This window comes from Pungitius pungitius, chromosome 4 (genome assembly GCF_949316345.1).
Source record: "Pungitius pungitius chromosome 4, fPunPun2.1, whole genome shotgun sequence".
Taxonomy (NCBI): Eukaryota; Metazoa; Chordata; class Actinopteri; order Perciformes; family Gasterosteidae; genus Pungitius; species Pungitius pungitius.
The window spans coordinates 25,297,408-25,313,990 of NC_084903.1; the positions used below are offsets into that span (position 1 = coordinate 25,297,408).

Sequence of the window (16,583 nt, forward strand, 5' to 3'; positions counted from 1 at the left end):
ATGACCCAACGTCTGTTACATCACATGTCGTTCAGCCGGCGCTTTTATCCAAAGCAACTTACAATAAGAGCATTTCAACCGTAGAGATACAAAAGAACAAGAAAGAAAAAAAATACAGTTTCATCAAAAAAGCCAATTTACAACTTGCTATAGATAAGAGGTGTGTCTTTAGTGTGAAGATGTGAAGGCTCTCTGTGGTCCTGATGTCATCACAGAGCTCCTTCCACCATCTAGCAGCAGGACAGCAAAGAGTGGAGATCTAGTCCAGTGTTTAGCTCTCAGTGAGGAACAAGCAGCTTGATGTTGGGATGGAGGGTTTGACCAGGTCCTGGATGGAGACTGGACCCCATCCATTCACAGCATGCTACGTGAGAACCAGTGCTTTGAACTGGATGAGGCAGCCACTGGTAACCAGTGAAGAGAGGAGGAGTGGAGTAGTGTAGGAGAATTTAGGAAGGTTGAAGACCAGTGGAGCTGCTGCATTGTGGATGAGCTGCAGAGGTGGAATGGAGCAGGGAGACCTGCCAGGAGACAGTTACAATAGTCCAGGAGATGACAAGAGCCTGAATCAGTACCTGCGCCTCCTTCTGAGTGAGAAGGAGTCGGATTCTCCTGATGTTGTAGAGCGTGGACCTACAGGATCCTGTTGATGCTGTGATGTTGGGGGTCAGTTAACAGTGAGGTCCTGGGTGGGAGAGTCTTTTCTGGGGAAGAGAAGTACTTCAGTCTTGTCGAGGTTGATCTTCAGATGGTGAGTGGACCTCCACTGAGAGATGTCAGTCACACAGGCAGAGATCTGTGTGAGGGAAGGAGAGAATTAGTTGGGTGTCATCTGCATAGCTGAGGTAGGAGAAACCATGCGAGTAAATGACAGAGCAGAGAGAGTTGGTGTAGATAGAGAAGAGGAGAGGACCCAGGATGGAGCCTTGAGGAACTTCAGTAGTAAGAGGACAAGGTTCAGACACAGATCCTCTGAATGTGATATAGCAGAGTCTACAGTGAGAACTGGCACTAAAAACGGAACAAACTAGAAATCAAGTTTAACAGCTGAAGCAACAACAAATTTACCAAACTAGCTTGGTTTAAAGAAAAGATGCTCAGTCCGATTTCAAGTCGCCTGGATGTCTGAAGGCCGAGCAGTTGAGATGCAGACTGTTCCTTGACTTCTATGGAAAAACGAGAGTTCAAGATACTTTTGATTTCTCACAAGGCTTCAAGCCACAACTTTCCACCACAAATCGCACACTCCGATCTGCATCTGCATCAAGCTGCTCGTTCCTCCCTCACGGAGAGAAAAGCACTCGATGAGATCTCCACTCTTTGCTGTCCTGCTATCAGATGGTGGAATGAGCTCTCTGATGACATCAGGACCACAGAGAGCCTCTACATCTTCAAACTTTAGACTCTACCTTGACTAAAACACTAGCAAACCGTAGCACTAACAAATGGTAGCACTTAAATTGTACTTATAATGCCACTTATCTATTGTCACGGCTGTCGCCGTGGTCTTTTGCCGGTACCACGTAGGCCGTGCGGCACTGTGGACTGAAGCCCCGCCTACTTCCTGGTTCCTGGGGAGCGCCGTCTGGCTCACTGCAGATCCACCCATTGGTCCACCCTGTTCCAGCGCACCCAATGGCACGTCACCACCTCAGCTGCACATCCTGCTCCTAAGGAGAGACCGCAGGTGGCTCGCGGCGCCTTGTCACAGCCCGTTGACCTGTGTGCCTCGTCCGCGCCTGCGGCGTATGACTTTGTGACGTACTGTGTTAACGCCGGTGTAAACGGTTAGTCTTAGCCAGGTTGTGGCTCCAGTAACTGTGATTTCGTGTGGGTATTCTTCTACTAGGGCCAGAGTTGACTCTGATTTGCCCCACGCAGTTTCCTCTGTTAGCCTCATAGGTGTAGTGGGTGCTGTGCTCTGTGTGTTCCGTAGTACGAACTTATCTGGTGGTTGAATGTATAGCTGGGCATAGTCCTCCTTGTGGGGGCCTCTTTTGTTTTGACCTTGGTTGTCATTTTTCACAGCACCCTCATCCACCCTCCTTTTGTTTGTTTGTTACCTGCCTGCCTACCTGCTTTGCAATAAACCTGTATCATTTACCACCCGACCGGCTTCTGCCCATATGTCTATGGCCCCCACACCCCTAGACCACCCGGGGGTCGTAACATCTATAACATGTTTTGATGAAAATTGTACTTTCTTGTTACTTGTTCTTCTGAGTTTGTATCTCTATGTGGAAATGCAGTTATTGTACGTCGCTTTGGATAAAAGCGTCAGCTAAATGACATGTGATGTAATGTAATAAGGTAATGAACACAGCAGCTGACTTAACAAAATAGTTTATTAAACTGGTTTTGTTTCCTTGAACACAGCAGGTGACACAGACACATTTATCAAAGTGATCATCATCATTTCATCTCTTTGTGTGATGACACATGAAAACTGATGCTTGTTGCGTGTTAGAACACACGTGTGCACATGTGAGGGAAAAGTCCTTCTCATGATGCTTTTGGTGATTAAAGGTCACAAGTTGTCCTCTTTTCCTCATTCAGACAACTCTTAAAGTACTTTGTTAGAGTGGAACTAGTACTAAAAGTATCTGTGGAACACAAGTGTGTTTAGTTTGATTTATTACAAAATTCTTATTCAGGAGTGTGGTGGCGGGCGTGGTTTCGGCTCGGCTGCAGAGGGAGAGAGAGGGGGAGGTAATGAACCTCCAGCTGAGTACAATTGAAAGAGATGCTTCCCCGTCTATTTAAAAGAGACTGACCGAGCGAGCGAGCGAGCGAGCGGGGGGGGGGGGGGCCAGCAAGCCGGAGAAATATAAACAATAAAGACGTTTACCAACTGTAAACAGGTGTCTGAGTCCTTACGTTCCCCCCATAGTAACCCAGCTGTTACAGTGGCGCCCAAAGTGGAGGGGGGACAATGACGGACGACAACAGGCAGGAGATACCAACCCAGCCGTTTATGGCACTGGGCCGAATGATCAGGGAGCTGGCGGCCATCCAGCGCGACCAGGCGGAGGCCAACCGTCAGTTCCTGGGGGCGCTCCAAGCCCAAATGGGGAGACAAGCCCAGGCGGTGGAGCAGCTCGCGGGGCGGCCAGTCGCACCCCCGCCGGCGCCCGGGATGGCGGCGTTGGCCGGGCTGACACTACACCGGCTGACAGCGGGGGATGATGTCCAGGCATACCTGGAGGCCTTCGAGGCGACGGCGGAGGCGTGTGGCTGGCCGGAGGACGAGTGGCCGGTGCGGCTGTTACCGCTCCTGACGGGGGAAGCGCAGACGGCGGCCATGGGACTCCCACCGGCGGCACGACGGGAGTATGCGGCCGTCCGGAAGGCCGTGGTGGACAGGCTGGGACTACTCCCGGAGGACCACCGCCGCCGGTTTCGCGAGGCCAGGCTGGGGCCGGAGGACCGGCCGTTTTCATACGGGCAGCGGCTCAAGGACTCCCAGCCAGATGGTTGCTGCCGAACGGGCCGGGTGGGGCGCAGGCAGTAATGGAGAAGGTGGTGTTGGAGCAGCTTATGGTGGGGCTCCCGGAACGGACTGCGGCGTGGGTGCAGTGTCACGTGGAGGCAGCGGTTACCCTGGCGGAGGACCATCTGGCGGTGCATCCCAGCGGGGGAGGGAGACAGCTGGGGCCAGCGGAGCGACCCAAACCGGCCCCGCAACGGGCCGCGGTCCCCCTGGCATACTCTCCACGGACAGCCGCAGACGGCGGCGCCATTCCCGACCCACAGGGAGTGTCTCAAACGCCAGGGCAGGCGTGCTGGAGGTGCGGGCAGCCGGGACACCTCCGGAGAGATTGCCCGCTGATGGAGGTGGGGCAGGTGATCCGGGTTGCCGGCGCTCCAGCACCCTCCCCCGGCCCGGGAGCGACGTACCGCGTTCCGGTAAGAATCCAGGGGGGTATACGCCAGGCGATGATGGATTCGGGCTGTTCGCAGTCTATGATGCATCAGAGACTGGTTCGGCCCGGGGCATTGGTGGAGGCATCGCGGGTGAGGATTAGGTGTGTGCACGGGGACATTCACGAGTATCCCATAGTGTCCGTAGAACTTAGGTTCAGGGGAAAAAAATATAGGATAAAGGTCGCGGTTAGCTCCCACCTGACGCACCCCGTAATTTTGGGAACGGATTGGGCGGGATTTAACACGCTAATGGGGCAGGCTGCGGGGGTGCGTTCACGACCGACAGGGATATGCGATACGTGTGCGGTGCTCAGCGGTGACGCGAGGTCGTCTGACGCTGCCGAGGGGGAGGGGGAACCGGCGGAGCCTCCCGTGGAGCCTCCCGTGGAGACTCCAGCGGTTCCCGAGTTCCGCTCCATGGAAGATTTTCCACTTGAGCAGTCTCGTGACGATACTCTACGCTCAGCCTACGACCAAGTGATAAAAATTGATGGTCATTTGGTGCGCCCTGACGCAGCACAGTCGTATCCGCACTTTTTGTTGATTAGGGACAGACTGTATAGAGTTAGTCGTGACACTCGGACGGGGGAGGAAAACACCCAGTTGCTGGTGCCGAAAACCCGCCGGGAAATGATTTTCCAGGCGGCTCACTATAATCCGATGGCGGGTCACATGGGATACGGGAAGACACTAGACCGGATAATGACCCGATTTTATTGGCCAGGCATCCGGGGAGACGCGCGCCGCTGGTGTGCGTCCTGCCCGGAATGTCAGTTAGTCAATTCACCAGCCATTCCGAGGGCCCCGTTGCGGCCTCTACCTTTGGTGGAGGTTCCGTTCGAGCGAATCGGCATGGATTTAATCGGGCCATTTCACCGGAGCTCACGCGGATATCGCTTTGTGTTGGTCCTCATGGATTACGCAACACGATATCCGGAGGCAGTGCCATTGCGCAATATCTCTGCAAAGAGCGTCGCGCAGGCTCTGTTTCAGGTCATCTCCCGGGTTGGAATCCCGAAAGAGATTCTAACAGACCAGGGCACTTCGTTCATGTCGCGCACACTGGGAGAACTTTACGGGTTACTGGGCATTAAGTCGGTCCGCACAAGCATGTACCATCCCCAGACTGACGGGCTGGTGGAACGTATGAATAGGACACTGAAGTCTATGATCCGTAAATTTATTAGCGAAGATGAACGTAATTGGGACCAATGGCTTGATCCTCTGTTGTTTGCAGTCCGGGAGGTCCCCCAGGCCTCCACGGGATTTTCTCCCTTTGAACTTTTGTTTGGCAGATCACCAAGAGGGGTGCTGGACCTTATTAAAGAAAGCTGGGAGGAAGGTCCGAGCCCCGGCAAGAACGAGATCCAGTACGTCCTGGACCTGAGAGCAAAGCTCCACACACTGGGTAGGATGTCACGGGAGAATTTGCTCCAGGCCCATGAACGACAACAACGGCTGTACAACAGAGGGGCCAAGCTGCAAGAATTCACACCGGGAGAAAAGGTACTTGTATTACTTCCTTCTTCCAACTTAAAACTCCTGGCTAAGTGGCAAGGGCCCTTCGAGGTCACACGCCGGGTGGGGGACGTCGATTATGAGGTGGTGCGGTCTGACAGGGGTGGTGCTACACAAATATACCACCTCAACCTCCTGAAAGCCTGGAGGGAGGTGGAGTCTGTTTCTCTGGTGTCCACAGTATCAGAAAGAGAGGACCTGGGGCCGGAGGTGCCAAAAGCGGTCAATCCCACCCCGCTCCTGTGTGAGGCCCGGCTCTCTGAGGACCAGAGGGCAGACGTGGCCCAGTTGCAGAAGCGGTTTGCTGATGTGTTCTCCCCCCTGCCAGGCCGGACCGACCTGATAATGCACAGAATCGAGACTCCCCCGGGTGTGACTGTGAGGTCACGACCCTAACAGACTGCCCGAACACAAGAGAAAAGTGGTTCGGGAGGAATTAGCGGCTATGTTGGAGATGGGGGTAATAGAAGAGTCCAACAGCGCCTGGTGCAGCCCCATCGTTCTGGTCGCCAAGAAAGATGGGGCCGTGCGGTTCTGCGTGGACTATCGCAAGGTGAATGACGTATCACGATTCGATGCCTACCCAATGCCCCGGGTCGACGAACTCCTGGACCGGCTGGGCACTGCACGTTTCTTTACGACCCTGGATTTGACTAAGGGCTACTGGCAGATTCCCCTGTCGTCAGAGTCCAAAGAGAAAACTGCTTTCTCCACTCCGTATGGTTTGTACCAATTTACCATGCTTCCCTTTGGCTTGTTCGGTGCCCCGGCCACGTTCCAGCGCCTCATGGACCGGGTGCTGCGTCCACATGCCGCATATGCGGCCGCCTACCTGGACGATGTAATCATCCACAGCACCACATGGGCGGAGCATGTGCGGCGGGTGGATGCGGTGCTGGCGTCGCTGAGGCGGGCCGGGCTCACCGCCAACCCGGGGAAGTGTGCAGTTGGATGGAGGGAGGTACGGTATCTGGGGTACCACTTGGGGGGGGGGGGGCAGGTGCGTCCTCAGGTGGACAAGACGGAAGCTATTGCGGCCTGCCCACGCCCCAAGACAAAAAAAGAGGTGAGGCGGTTTTTGGGGCTGGCAGGTTACTACAGACGGTTTATCGCCGGCTTTGCGGACCTCACCAGCCCCTTAACCGACCTGACCCGGAAAGGTGCGTCAGATCCGGTCCAGTGGTCGGAGCAGTGCCAGCGGGCGTTTGAGACTGTGAAACAGACTCTCTGTGGGGAGCCGCTCCTCCACACACCTAACTTTTCTCTCCCTTTTGTCCTGCAGACCGACGCATCGGACAGAGGGCTGGGGGCCGTTTTGTCCCAGGAGGTGGGGGGGGTCGACCGCCCCGTGGTTTACATCAGCCGGAAGCTGTCAGAGAGGGAGGCCAGGTACAGCACGTTCGGACCACGCCCCGCTCCAATGGCTCCACCGCATGAAGGATACTAACGCCCGGATCACTCGGTGGTATCTGGCCATGCAGCCTTTTAACTTCAAGGTGGTCCATAGGCCGGGGACGCAGATGGTCGTGGCGGACTTCCTCTCTCGCCCTCTGGAGGGAGGGCGGGGGGGGAGTAAACTAGGCCGGACGGCTCCCCGGCCTAAGTCGGGCGGTGGGGGTATGTGGTGGCGGGCGTGGTTTCGGCTCGGCTGCAGAGGGAGAGAGAGGGGGAGTGGCTCGGGGAATGGTGACAGCTGGAGGTAATGAACCTCCAGCTGAGGACAATTGAAAGAGATGCTTCCCCGTCTATTTAAAAGAGACTGACCGAGCGAGCGGGGGGGCCCAGCAAGCCGGAGAAATATAAACAATAAAGACGTTTACCAACTGTGAACAGGTGTCTGTGAGTCCTTACGTTCCCCCCATAGTAACCCAGCTGTTACAAGGAGCAAGACCCTTAAGAACATAATATCATCAATTAAAATGTCATTACTGACAGAAATGAATGAACACAGTACTTGGGATTTAAGTCAAATCTTTTATTATGCAACATGTCTACATAGCTTTAAGACAAAATTAAGTAAATCACAAAGTATAAATTTAAGTAATATTCTTGCAAATTAAGTAGAATCCTTAACATTTAAAGTAACAAACTCCTCAATGACAATGTTCTTTTGGAAAGGGAAAAGGCAACATTAAAACAAGTTGTATATTCATTGATTACTTTCAATTCATTTATAAACGACAATAATAAAAAAAATTCTGATGAAACATCCTTTTATCTAAAATAATTAAACTGCTCAAGCTTTAAGTGAAACCCTGAAATTAGAAAGAAAACTAAAAAACAGTAAAAAACAAAGTACAAAATGAAGTATATTTATGAATATAAAAAAGCAAAAGGTAATTTCCTCAATCAAACATGAAGAATTAAAGATTCAAGCAAAATCCTTTAAGATTCTTAAAAAATAGCATTAAACACAAAATAATGTAAATGCATAAAAAACAAGAAGTAAAACAGTAAAATATGCATAAAAGTCAAATCTTGAATTACAAACTAAAGTAAAATCCTGCAGTGGAACAATAAGTAAAATAAGTGAAAGCGTTTCACTAAAGTAAGAGTTTTATGATGCGCTGTTGTTCTTATTTGTATTATTATGATCATCTTTTATTTAAATGTAGTCCAGCTGTATGAATCTGTATCACTGAGTCATGTGACCCAGTAGGTGAAGTGATGATGTCATCACATCTGTTGATGACACCAGCAGGTTCTCATCATTGACTTTCATTGTACAGAAGGTAGAAGATGGATGTCAATGGTTCATGTGTCTGATTTAATGCATCACATTCACATTGTTCCTCATAGTCTTTGGTTTCTAAGGCTGCTTGGACTCTGCTAAACCTGATCTCAGGTCTACTTTATTCAACTTTATACCTGTGAGGTGTTTTAGAGCAGGAACCAATGGGCTTTGAGCTGAGAGCCACAGACAGGAAGTCAGAAGGTATGAAGAGAGAGGAAGAAACACAGGCTCTAATAAAGTCACATCATATTCCTGCCTTCATGCGTATGAAAGTGAGCTGATGCTGGTTGTGTGTTACAAATCCATCTGGATGTGAGAGGAGCTCCTTGGAGGAGCTACTCTGCTCCCTGAGCTCCTTCTTCTTCAGCTGCAGGAACACCCAGGTGATGATGATCCAGCTCAAAGTCCTCCCGTCTGCCCAGCTTCCGCCCCCTGGTGGTCTGGAGAGACATGACAGCACCTGTCTTCAGTTGACTAGTCACAGAGCTTCATGTGGTCCAACAGACGTGTGTCCGTACCTTACAGTAGAAGTAAAGGCCAACGTTCACCACCAGCAGCATCAGAGGCAGGAGGACCGCTTTGATGATGAGAGGTGTTGGATCTGCTCACACACATGGAGAGTGATCACATGACACCATGAGTCCACCAGCTCCCATGGAACCAAACACTGTATTACTCTGTGTTTACTTCATATTCACTGATTGAACTGTTCATCTGCTTTATGGTCTATTAGAGACCTGTCAATCAGTGTGTAGCCCCGCCCTAAAGCATCACCTGCTTTATGGTCCATTAGAGACCTGTCAATCAGTGTGTAGCCCCGCCCTAAAGCATCACCTGCTTTATGGCCTATTAGAGACCTGTCAATCAGTGTGTATTCCCGCCCTAAAGCATCCTCTTCTTTATGGTCTATTAGAGACCTGTCAATCAGTGTGTATTCCCGCCCTAAAGCATCCTCTGCTTTATGGTCCATTAGAGACCTGTCAATCAGCGTGTAGCCCCGTCCTAAAGCATCCTCTTCTTTATGGTCTATTAGAGACCTGTCAATCAGTGTGTATTCCCGCCCTACAGCATCACCTGCTTTATGGTCAGTTTGACTCTAAATGGTCAATAATTTACTAAATAAACATTATGCTGTATTGAAGACTTGAAACTAAAGATTGAGACCATAAACTCATGTTAGCTTCAGTTCTCAGAGGACCAGAGTTACCATGGTAACCAAACCGCTCTGTCTTACAGCATATTGTTAGCTGACCCTTTTTAGCTGTTGTTTAGGTTTGGTTACTCTTTGACATGTGTAACACAATGACAGGAGTCAAAGTCCTTCCAGAAACAACATGCATGGACTCTGGTCAGCTGATCATCTTCAGTCCGTTTGGACCAATCATCTTCCACTAAGCTGCATGTGAACAGTCAGCTTACCTTCCACAGAGACAGAGAGCAGACGGCTCTCAGAGGTGAAGTTATGAGAAAAAACATAGAGGTGATAAACACATCTGTAGCTTCCTTGGTGGGCGGGCTCTGCAGCAGGAAACAGGAAGTGGGCAGAGTGATTGACAGCTGGCTCGGTGTAGTTGTGTGCCGAGTTGAAGGAGAGGAAGGAGAGCTGGAAGGAGCCTCCTGGGTACTGTGGCTGGATGGAGCAGCAGATGGTGAAGGTGGAGCCCCTGAGCACCTGAGCCCCCTGCTGCTGGGCCTCGGAGACCCCGTACATGGAGGAGGACACAGAGATGATTGGCTGAAGCAGCAGGTCTGTAACAGAGAGATGTTTACCCTTCATTAAAAGAGACGGACCCTCAATAAGGAAGTGATGTCACAGACAGACAGACAGTACATAGATGATGTCACTGATGGACTTACCTGAGCAAGTGAGATCCACAATGGAGGAAGAGGTAGTTGATGTTATACACTCCCTCACAGCAGATCCAGACTGAACACAGCCAGACTGAATCCTCCACACAGATCTCTTTGAGGACTCCTTTCTGTGTCTGATAGAAACAGCAGAGCCACAGTCCAGATCTCTACAGGCAACATCTGCTCCCTTCAGGTTCATTCCAAAGTATTCTACTGGTCTCCATTCTCCTTGATGTTTCACCTCCAGGGTTCCTTCACAGCGACTGGCTCCTCCCACCAACCTCACAGGTTCTGAACAGAAACAAGAGAGTCATCAGTAGAAGAACAAATGAGTTTCAGTAGAACAGAAATGAACCAGATCAAAGCTGCAGCTCCTCTTCTACCTGAGCAGGTGAGTCCAACAGCTTTACCAGGTGAGCAGGTGTTTCTCTCTGAGCCTGAGCTTCTACAGTCCAGGAGAGCAGACTCATGGCCTCCACACTGGAACCCTTTGGTCCACATTGGAGCCTCCACTTCTCCATAGAGCGCCCCCTGGAGGACTGAAGGAGCCCCACAGCCAAGCTCCCTACAGACCACCTCTGCACCCTGCTGGTCAAAGTCCTCTTCACACACTGAGGACCACTGGTTAGACTGGTTAGACCTCACCTCCAGTCTGCCTGAGCACAGACCAGACCCATTCACCAGCCTGATGGAGTCTGGAGAGAAGACAGAAGATGAGAGACACATTAAAGACATCTGTTGCTAAGTGGGGATCTACCCACTGAATCCTGCTCCCAGGGGGGTCAGGTGAGGGGCAGTCTGGGTCAGGGGCTGTATGGGGGGGGAGGCAGCATGACGGAGTTAACGTTATAATAAGAGCAGTTTGTTCTAAAGTCTCATGTGACTTTAAAAACACGACAACGGTTACCAATGTCACGTAACTTAGGATATACAATGTGAGGCCCTTCAATGGAAGTTGTGTTATTTTAAGGAAGTTGTAATTCTTACAGCTTTCTATTCATACTTCATCACCTCAGTGGAGGCTTTGACTCAAAGCTCCAGTATTGGTCAACTTGATCCTGGACCAGTAGATGAAGGCCAACCACTGGAAGGCTGGAACCTGCTTCTGCTTCTGCTTCTTGTGTCGATGGACTCGTTTCACTTCATGATTCTAAAAGGTTTGAACGTGTTGCAAAGCAATTCACCTCCAGACCACCAGGTGGAGTCACGTGTTTTGTTGGAGACGACCTACAGAGTGACGTCTTTGTGTGGAACTCGTTGGTTTGTTTATTTATTTATCAGACTGCTTTTCATGGCTTTTCTTTCATGGACATATTTGTTCCGTATTTTCCTCCAACTTTGTTCACCCATCAACCGGCAAACCGACGTGTGCAGAGATGTCCCTCCATGAATCGGAGGCCATCATCACGTCCTTACAGTCCCCCAATGACGGGTTGTATCAGTGTTCATATTTACGGATTTCTTCAGACAAAAACTCTTCAAACTGATTCATTTTCTTGAGAAAAAAAATCGTTGTTTAATAATAGTGGAATGATGCTATGAAACCAGAAATGTGAGCCTCCTGAAAGGATGCAGTCAGCAGACCAATCACAGCCCTGCGAGCTGCGTGAGGCTCGCAAAGCTTTTGACGCAAGTTTATAAAAATGTGTCGATGCAGGAAAGCAGCAAGAGGGGTGAAAAGGCAGCAAGAGGCTCTGTGTGCGAGTCCTTGTGTTTCTCTGAAAACACAGAAGTACAAACCAGGCTTTTGTTGTTGTTTGATTGTTAACCTCCTGTAGCAGGTGGCACCATGGGGGGGGCGCTGTGGGGTCAAGGTGGTGCACCTATAAAAGGGGAAGTGGCACTTTGCCATGAAGTGCCAGTTTCCTGGTGGGCCCCCACGGTATGGTTGGGCCCCCAGTAGTGGAGAGAAAGCTCCATTCTCTCTTTGTAAATATATTTGTTCTTTCATATGTATTAATGGATGAAAAGGTTTTAATGGAGTTTGCATGACAGGATCGGGAGGAGAGGCACCGATCCGGGCAAAGAGGGAACGAATGGGTGTGAGTGGGTTTTTTAATTAAATTAAGGTATGAATTAAAGTTAGTTGTTGGTAATTGTGTATCCTTGTGTTTCAGTTATTATCCCGCTACCTGCTGTCCTTTTGTTAGTTTTGTTTTTTTGTTTTCAGCGGTTAGTCGGCTCCTGGTCCATTGTATTTTGTTTTAGACAGAGCGGACTAACCACTTTAAGTTTTTGTTTGTTTTCTGATCACTTTCCCCACATTTCAAGGTACACTTCATGCAGCGCTCCGGGCAAACCCTGACCTATGGTGTGAACTGGGGGGGGGGGGGGGGTTGGCCTTATACACAGGTGTGCTGTGCCGTGTTAAGCGGGTTTGACCGCGGTGTGTTTCACAGGGTGACTCGGGGCGCTCGGAGCCTGCAATGTGTGTGTGTGGCGTCGGATTAGACCCATTTGTAATAAATAATATTAAACTATATCCGGCTTCTGTTTTTATATTTATAAGTTAACACTCCCACCACTTAAGGGGGCGGAGCTATGTTTCAATGACAAGGTGCATATAATCAGACCGATTACCTGCCACAGGTGTTGGTGCTTTGGAGGCCAATAGTTGTGTGAGTGTGGAAGGTGGAAGGTGGAAGGTGAGCGTGGAACAGTCAGCGTAGAAGAGAGATGTGAAGAATGTGTTCGGATCCCTTCATGGTGTCAGGAGTGTTGTATTCATTTCAAAATAGATAGATAGGAGATCAAAATAAAGGACAATCAGAGACTATTGGAGACGTCTCCAGGATTATTTCATGCGTCAAAACGAACTTCCCACCAGCGACAGGGACCTTACTTTCTGACAGGCCAAAGGGTCACTACGACCAGTTTCTCTATTCAAGACGTCTCTGAATCTGTCACCAGTTCTCTGCTCACTCAAGAACTAACAAAGTTAACATGGCCACCCAGCTGGGACGCACACAGGACGGCGTGAGGACACACAACCAGGACGTGGATGAAAACAGGACATTTCATCCAGAAGAATTCAAAGTGTGGAGTTTAGTGGGGCTTTTGAGTCTTTCCTCAACACACAACAAACTACGTTCATCTCAACATATATAACCTTATTATATGATATTTATATTGGACATTTATGTGGATATCTAAGCTCATTAGATCCACTGATGTGTGTCTGGTTTAAAATGATTTGATTCCACAAAGCAGTCAGAGCAGCAGACTCAGTAGATCTGCTTCAAGAGGAGATGGTGTTATTTCACACAGGTCAAGAGGTCATTCTGTGTGAAGGCGGCCCACTGGTGGAACGCTGCAACACGTACCAGACCTTCACGTGACCTTCAGGATCAGGTGTGCTGTCTGTCCTGCTGCATTCTGCTATTTGTGCATTTGTGTTGTCTGTGTGTGTGTGTGTGTGTGTGTGTCATGTGCTTCAGTGGTTCACTGTGTGTGTGCTTCCCCTGTAGGTGTGTGTGTGTTCTGCCTGCAGGCTGCAGCCTCTTATGGTCGCTCTACTCTATTGTCCTACTTCTTTAGCTGTGTGATGGTTTTGTTTGTACGTTGTGTCCATTTTTCTATGAATTTTAATTACATTTTCTGTCAAGATTTGAAATGTTCATTTTATTTTAGGAGGCCTTAAAAACATCTGGCCGAAGACAGCAGATGTAAATGAGCCTCTGACTAACTTACATTGAAATGTGCTCATAGTGATGTTTCACAGGTACAAATAACCCTGCTGGTTTAAATGTTTATTATAGAGAATATGTAAGTAACTTGTGATATGAAGTTATATTAAATAAGTGGGAGGCATCATTGTACCTGTAATAACGCCTCTCACATTTAACTCCTACAGTCTGGCTTCAGTTCACCTTCTGAGTCTCTAAATGTTGGATCACATGGGTCAGAGTCTCAGTCCAGGTGATCTCCTCCTCCTCTTGGCTTTGTTTCATAGGTCACAAGGTGGAATAGAAAGAGATTCTCTCTGGTATGAATGAAGAGTTATGGGACTGACTGATGGAACACAACTATCCACACCTCAGAAGATGGGCCTTGACCCTGATGAAGAAACATGTCTCCACTTCAGCATCACCAGGTGCTGAGCCAGTAGAGGTAAACATGCAGAAAGTCCTGTTAGAAAGCCGACCACGTGGAACCTGAAGGTCCACTGGATGAGGAAGGGACAGGTGAAGGCTCATGAAGGGAGAGAGCCTCCTCAGAGAGGTGATAGATTCACAGTGTGTAGTGAGGGAGGGACTGGACCAACACACAGGAAGTACAGGACACATAGATGATGTCACTGATGGACTCACCTGAGCAGGTGAGATCCAGGATGGAGGAAGAGAAACCTGACCATAAACACTCCCTCAGAGCAGATCCAGAATAAACACAGTCAGAGTGAATCCTCCACACAGATCTCTCTGAGGACTCTTTTCTGTCTCTGATAGAAACAGCAGAGCCACAGTCCAGATCTCTACAGAGAACATCTGCTCCCTTCAGGTTCATTCCATCGTAATCTACTGGTATCCATTCTCCTTGATTCACCTCCAGTGTTCCTTCACAGCGACTGGCTCCTCCCACCAACCTCACAGGTTCTGAACCTAAACAAGAGAGTCGTCAGTAGAAGAACAAAGTGAGTTTCAGTAGAACAGAAATGAACCAGATCAAAGCTGCAGCTCCTCTTCTACCTGAGCAGGTGAGTCCAACAGCTTTACCAGGTGAGCAGGTGTTTCTCTCTGAGCCTGAGCTTCTACAGTCCAGGAGAGCAGACTCATGGCCTCCACACTGGAACCCTTTGGTCCACATTGGAGCCTCCACTTCTCCATAGAGCGCCCCCTGGAGGACTGAAGGAGCCCCACAGCCAAGCTCCCTACAGACCACCTCTGCACCCTGCTGGTCAAAGTCCTCTTCACACACTGAGGACCACTGGTTAGACTGGTTAGACCTCACCTCCAGTCTGCCTGAGCACAGACCAGACCCACCCACCAGCCTGATGGAGTCTGGAGAGAAGACAGAAGATGAGAGAGACACATTAAAGACATCTGTTGCTAAGTGGGGATCTACCCACTGAATCCTGCTCCCAGGGGGGTCAGGTGAGGGGCAGTCTGGGTCAGGGGCTTTATGGGGGGGGGGGGCAGCATGACAGAGTTAACGTTATAATAAGAGCAGTTTGTTCTAAAGTCTCATGTGACTTTAAAAACACGACAACGGTTACCAATGTCACGTAACTTAGGATATACAATGTGAGGCCCTTCAATGGAAGTTGTGTTATTTTAAGGAAGTTGTAATTCTTACAGCTTTGTATTCATACTTCATCACCTCAGTGGAGGCTTTGACTCAAAGCTCCAGTGTTGGTCAACTTGATCCTGGACCAGTAGATGAAGGTCAACCACTGGAAGGCTGGAACCTGCTTCTGCTTCTGCTTCTTGTGTCGATGGACTCGTTTCACTTGATGGCTCTAAAAGGTTTGAACGTGTTGCAAAGCAATTCACCTCCAGACCACCAGGTGGAGTCACGTGTTTTGTTGGAGACGACCTACAGAGTGACGTCTTTGTGTGGAACTCGTTGGTTTGTTTATTTATTTATCAGACTGCTTTTCATGGCTTTTCTTTCATGGACATATTTGTTCCGTATTTTCCTCCAACTTTGTTCACCCATCAACCGGCAAACCGACGTGTGCAGAGATGTCCCTCCATGAATCGGAGGCCATCATCACGTCCTTACAGTCCCCCAATGACGGGTTGTATCAGTGTTCATATGTACGGATTTCTTCAGACAAAAACTCTAAATAAAGAGAGTGTGTCCATGAAGATAGAGAGCTCTGATTGGTCCAGATGTCTCATCTATAAAACACAGTGTAGGATCCACACTAGATGTTTGCATACGTTCAAAGGAGGAAGTTCACGTATGTCAAAAATATTCAGATTAATTGAGCTTTTTTTAACCCCTTCCTCTGTCCATCAGGACCAAGACGTCCCGGCGTAGAAACAGCTTCTTCACCTCATCAGTGTGTCTCATGAACCAAGTGTGAGTCCCTCACTGACCCAGACACCACATCCCACATTCACACAGTCTTCCACCATAGAACCTTTGGATCCTAAATCCACCACTAGAAGCAACATCTCTTCCATGTTGGCTTTTCCTTTGGCCCGTGTTCAAAGGAGTGAGGAGTCCTCACTTTAAATCCAAGCACACTGGTGTTTTACAGGCTACACAACTCCACTCGGTGGGAGAAGCGCACACTGAACCCCTGAACCCAACTACACACATGCACTTCCTGGAGTCTGGTGTCTCGTAGCGCGCATACAGATTACTTTATTTAGCTGACGCTTTTATCCAAAGCGACTGACATTGCATTGTAACCCACGCATTACAATTTTTGCCTGGGGAGCAATTAGGGGTTAGGTGTCTTGCTCAGGGACGCCTTCGACATGGAGCAGCCTGGATTCGTACCACCAACCTTGTGGCCCCCAGCGCACTGCTCTACTCCGTGCGCCACCATCAAAACAAATTGGAACTAGGGCAACGGATGTGAATTTCGTAGTGGTGACTTGTAAAT

The 16,583-nt window shown here is 49.5% G+C and overlaps 1 protein-coding gene across 1 annotated transcript; it reads right to left on the minus strand.

The window, feature by feature from the left end:
* Positions 1–667: 667 nt before the first annotated feature.
* On the minus strand, positions 668–14,617 carry LOC134127345 (scavenger receptor cysteine-rich type 1 protein M130-like; the record flags this gene model as incomplete). Its single annotated transcript, XM_062562033.1, has 7 exons — positions 668–766; positions 1,521–1,618; positions 3,120–3,274; positions 3,600–3,615; positions 10,034–10,318; positions 10,411–10,725; positions 14,512–14,617. Coding segments are annotated over 7 exons (1,074 nt in total), but the record flags the coding sequence as incomplete, so codon positions are not given.
* Between the last annotated feature and the right edge of the window lie 1,966 nt (positions 14,618–16,583).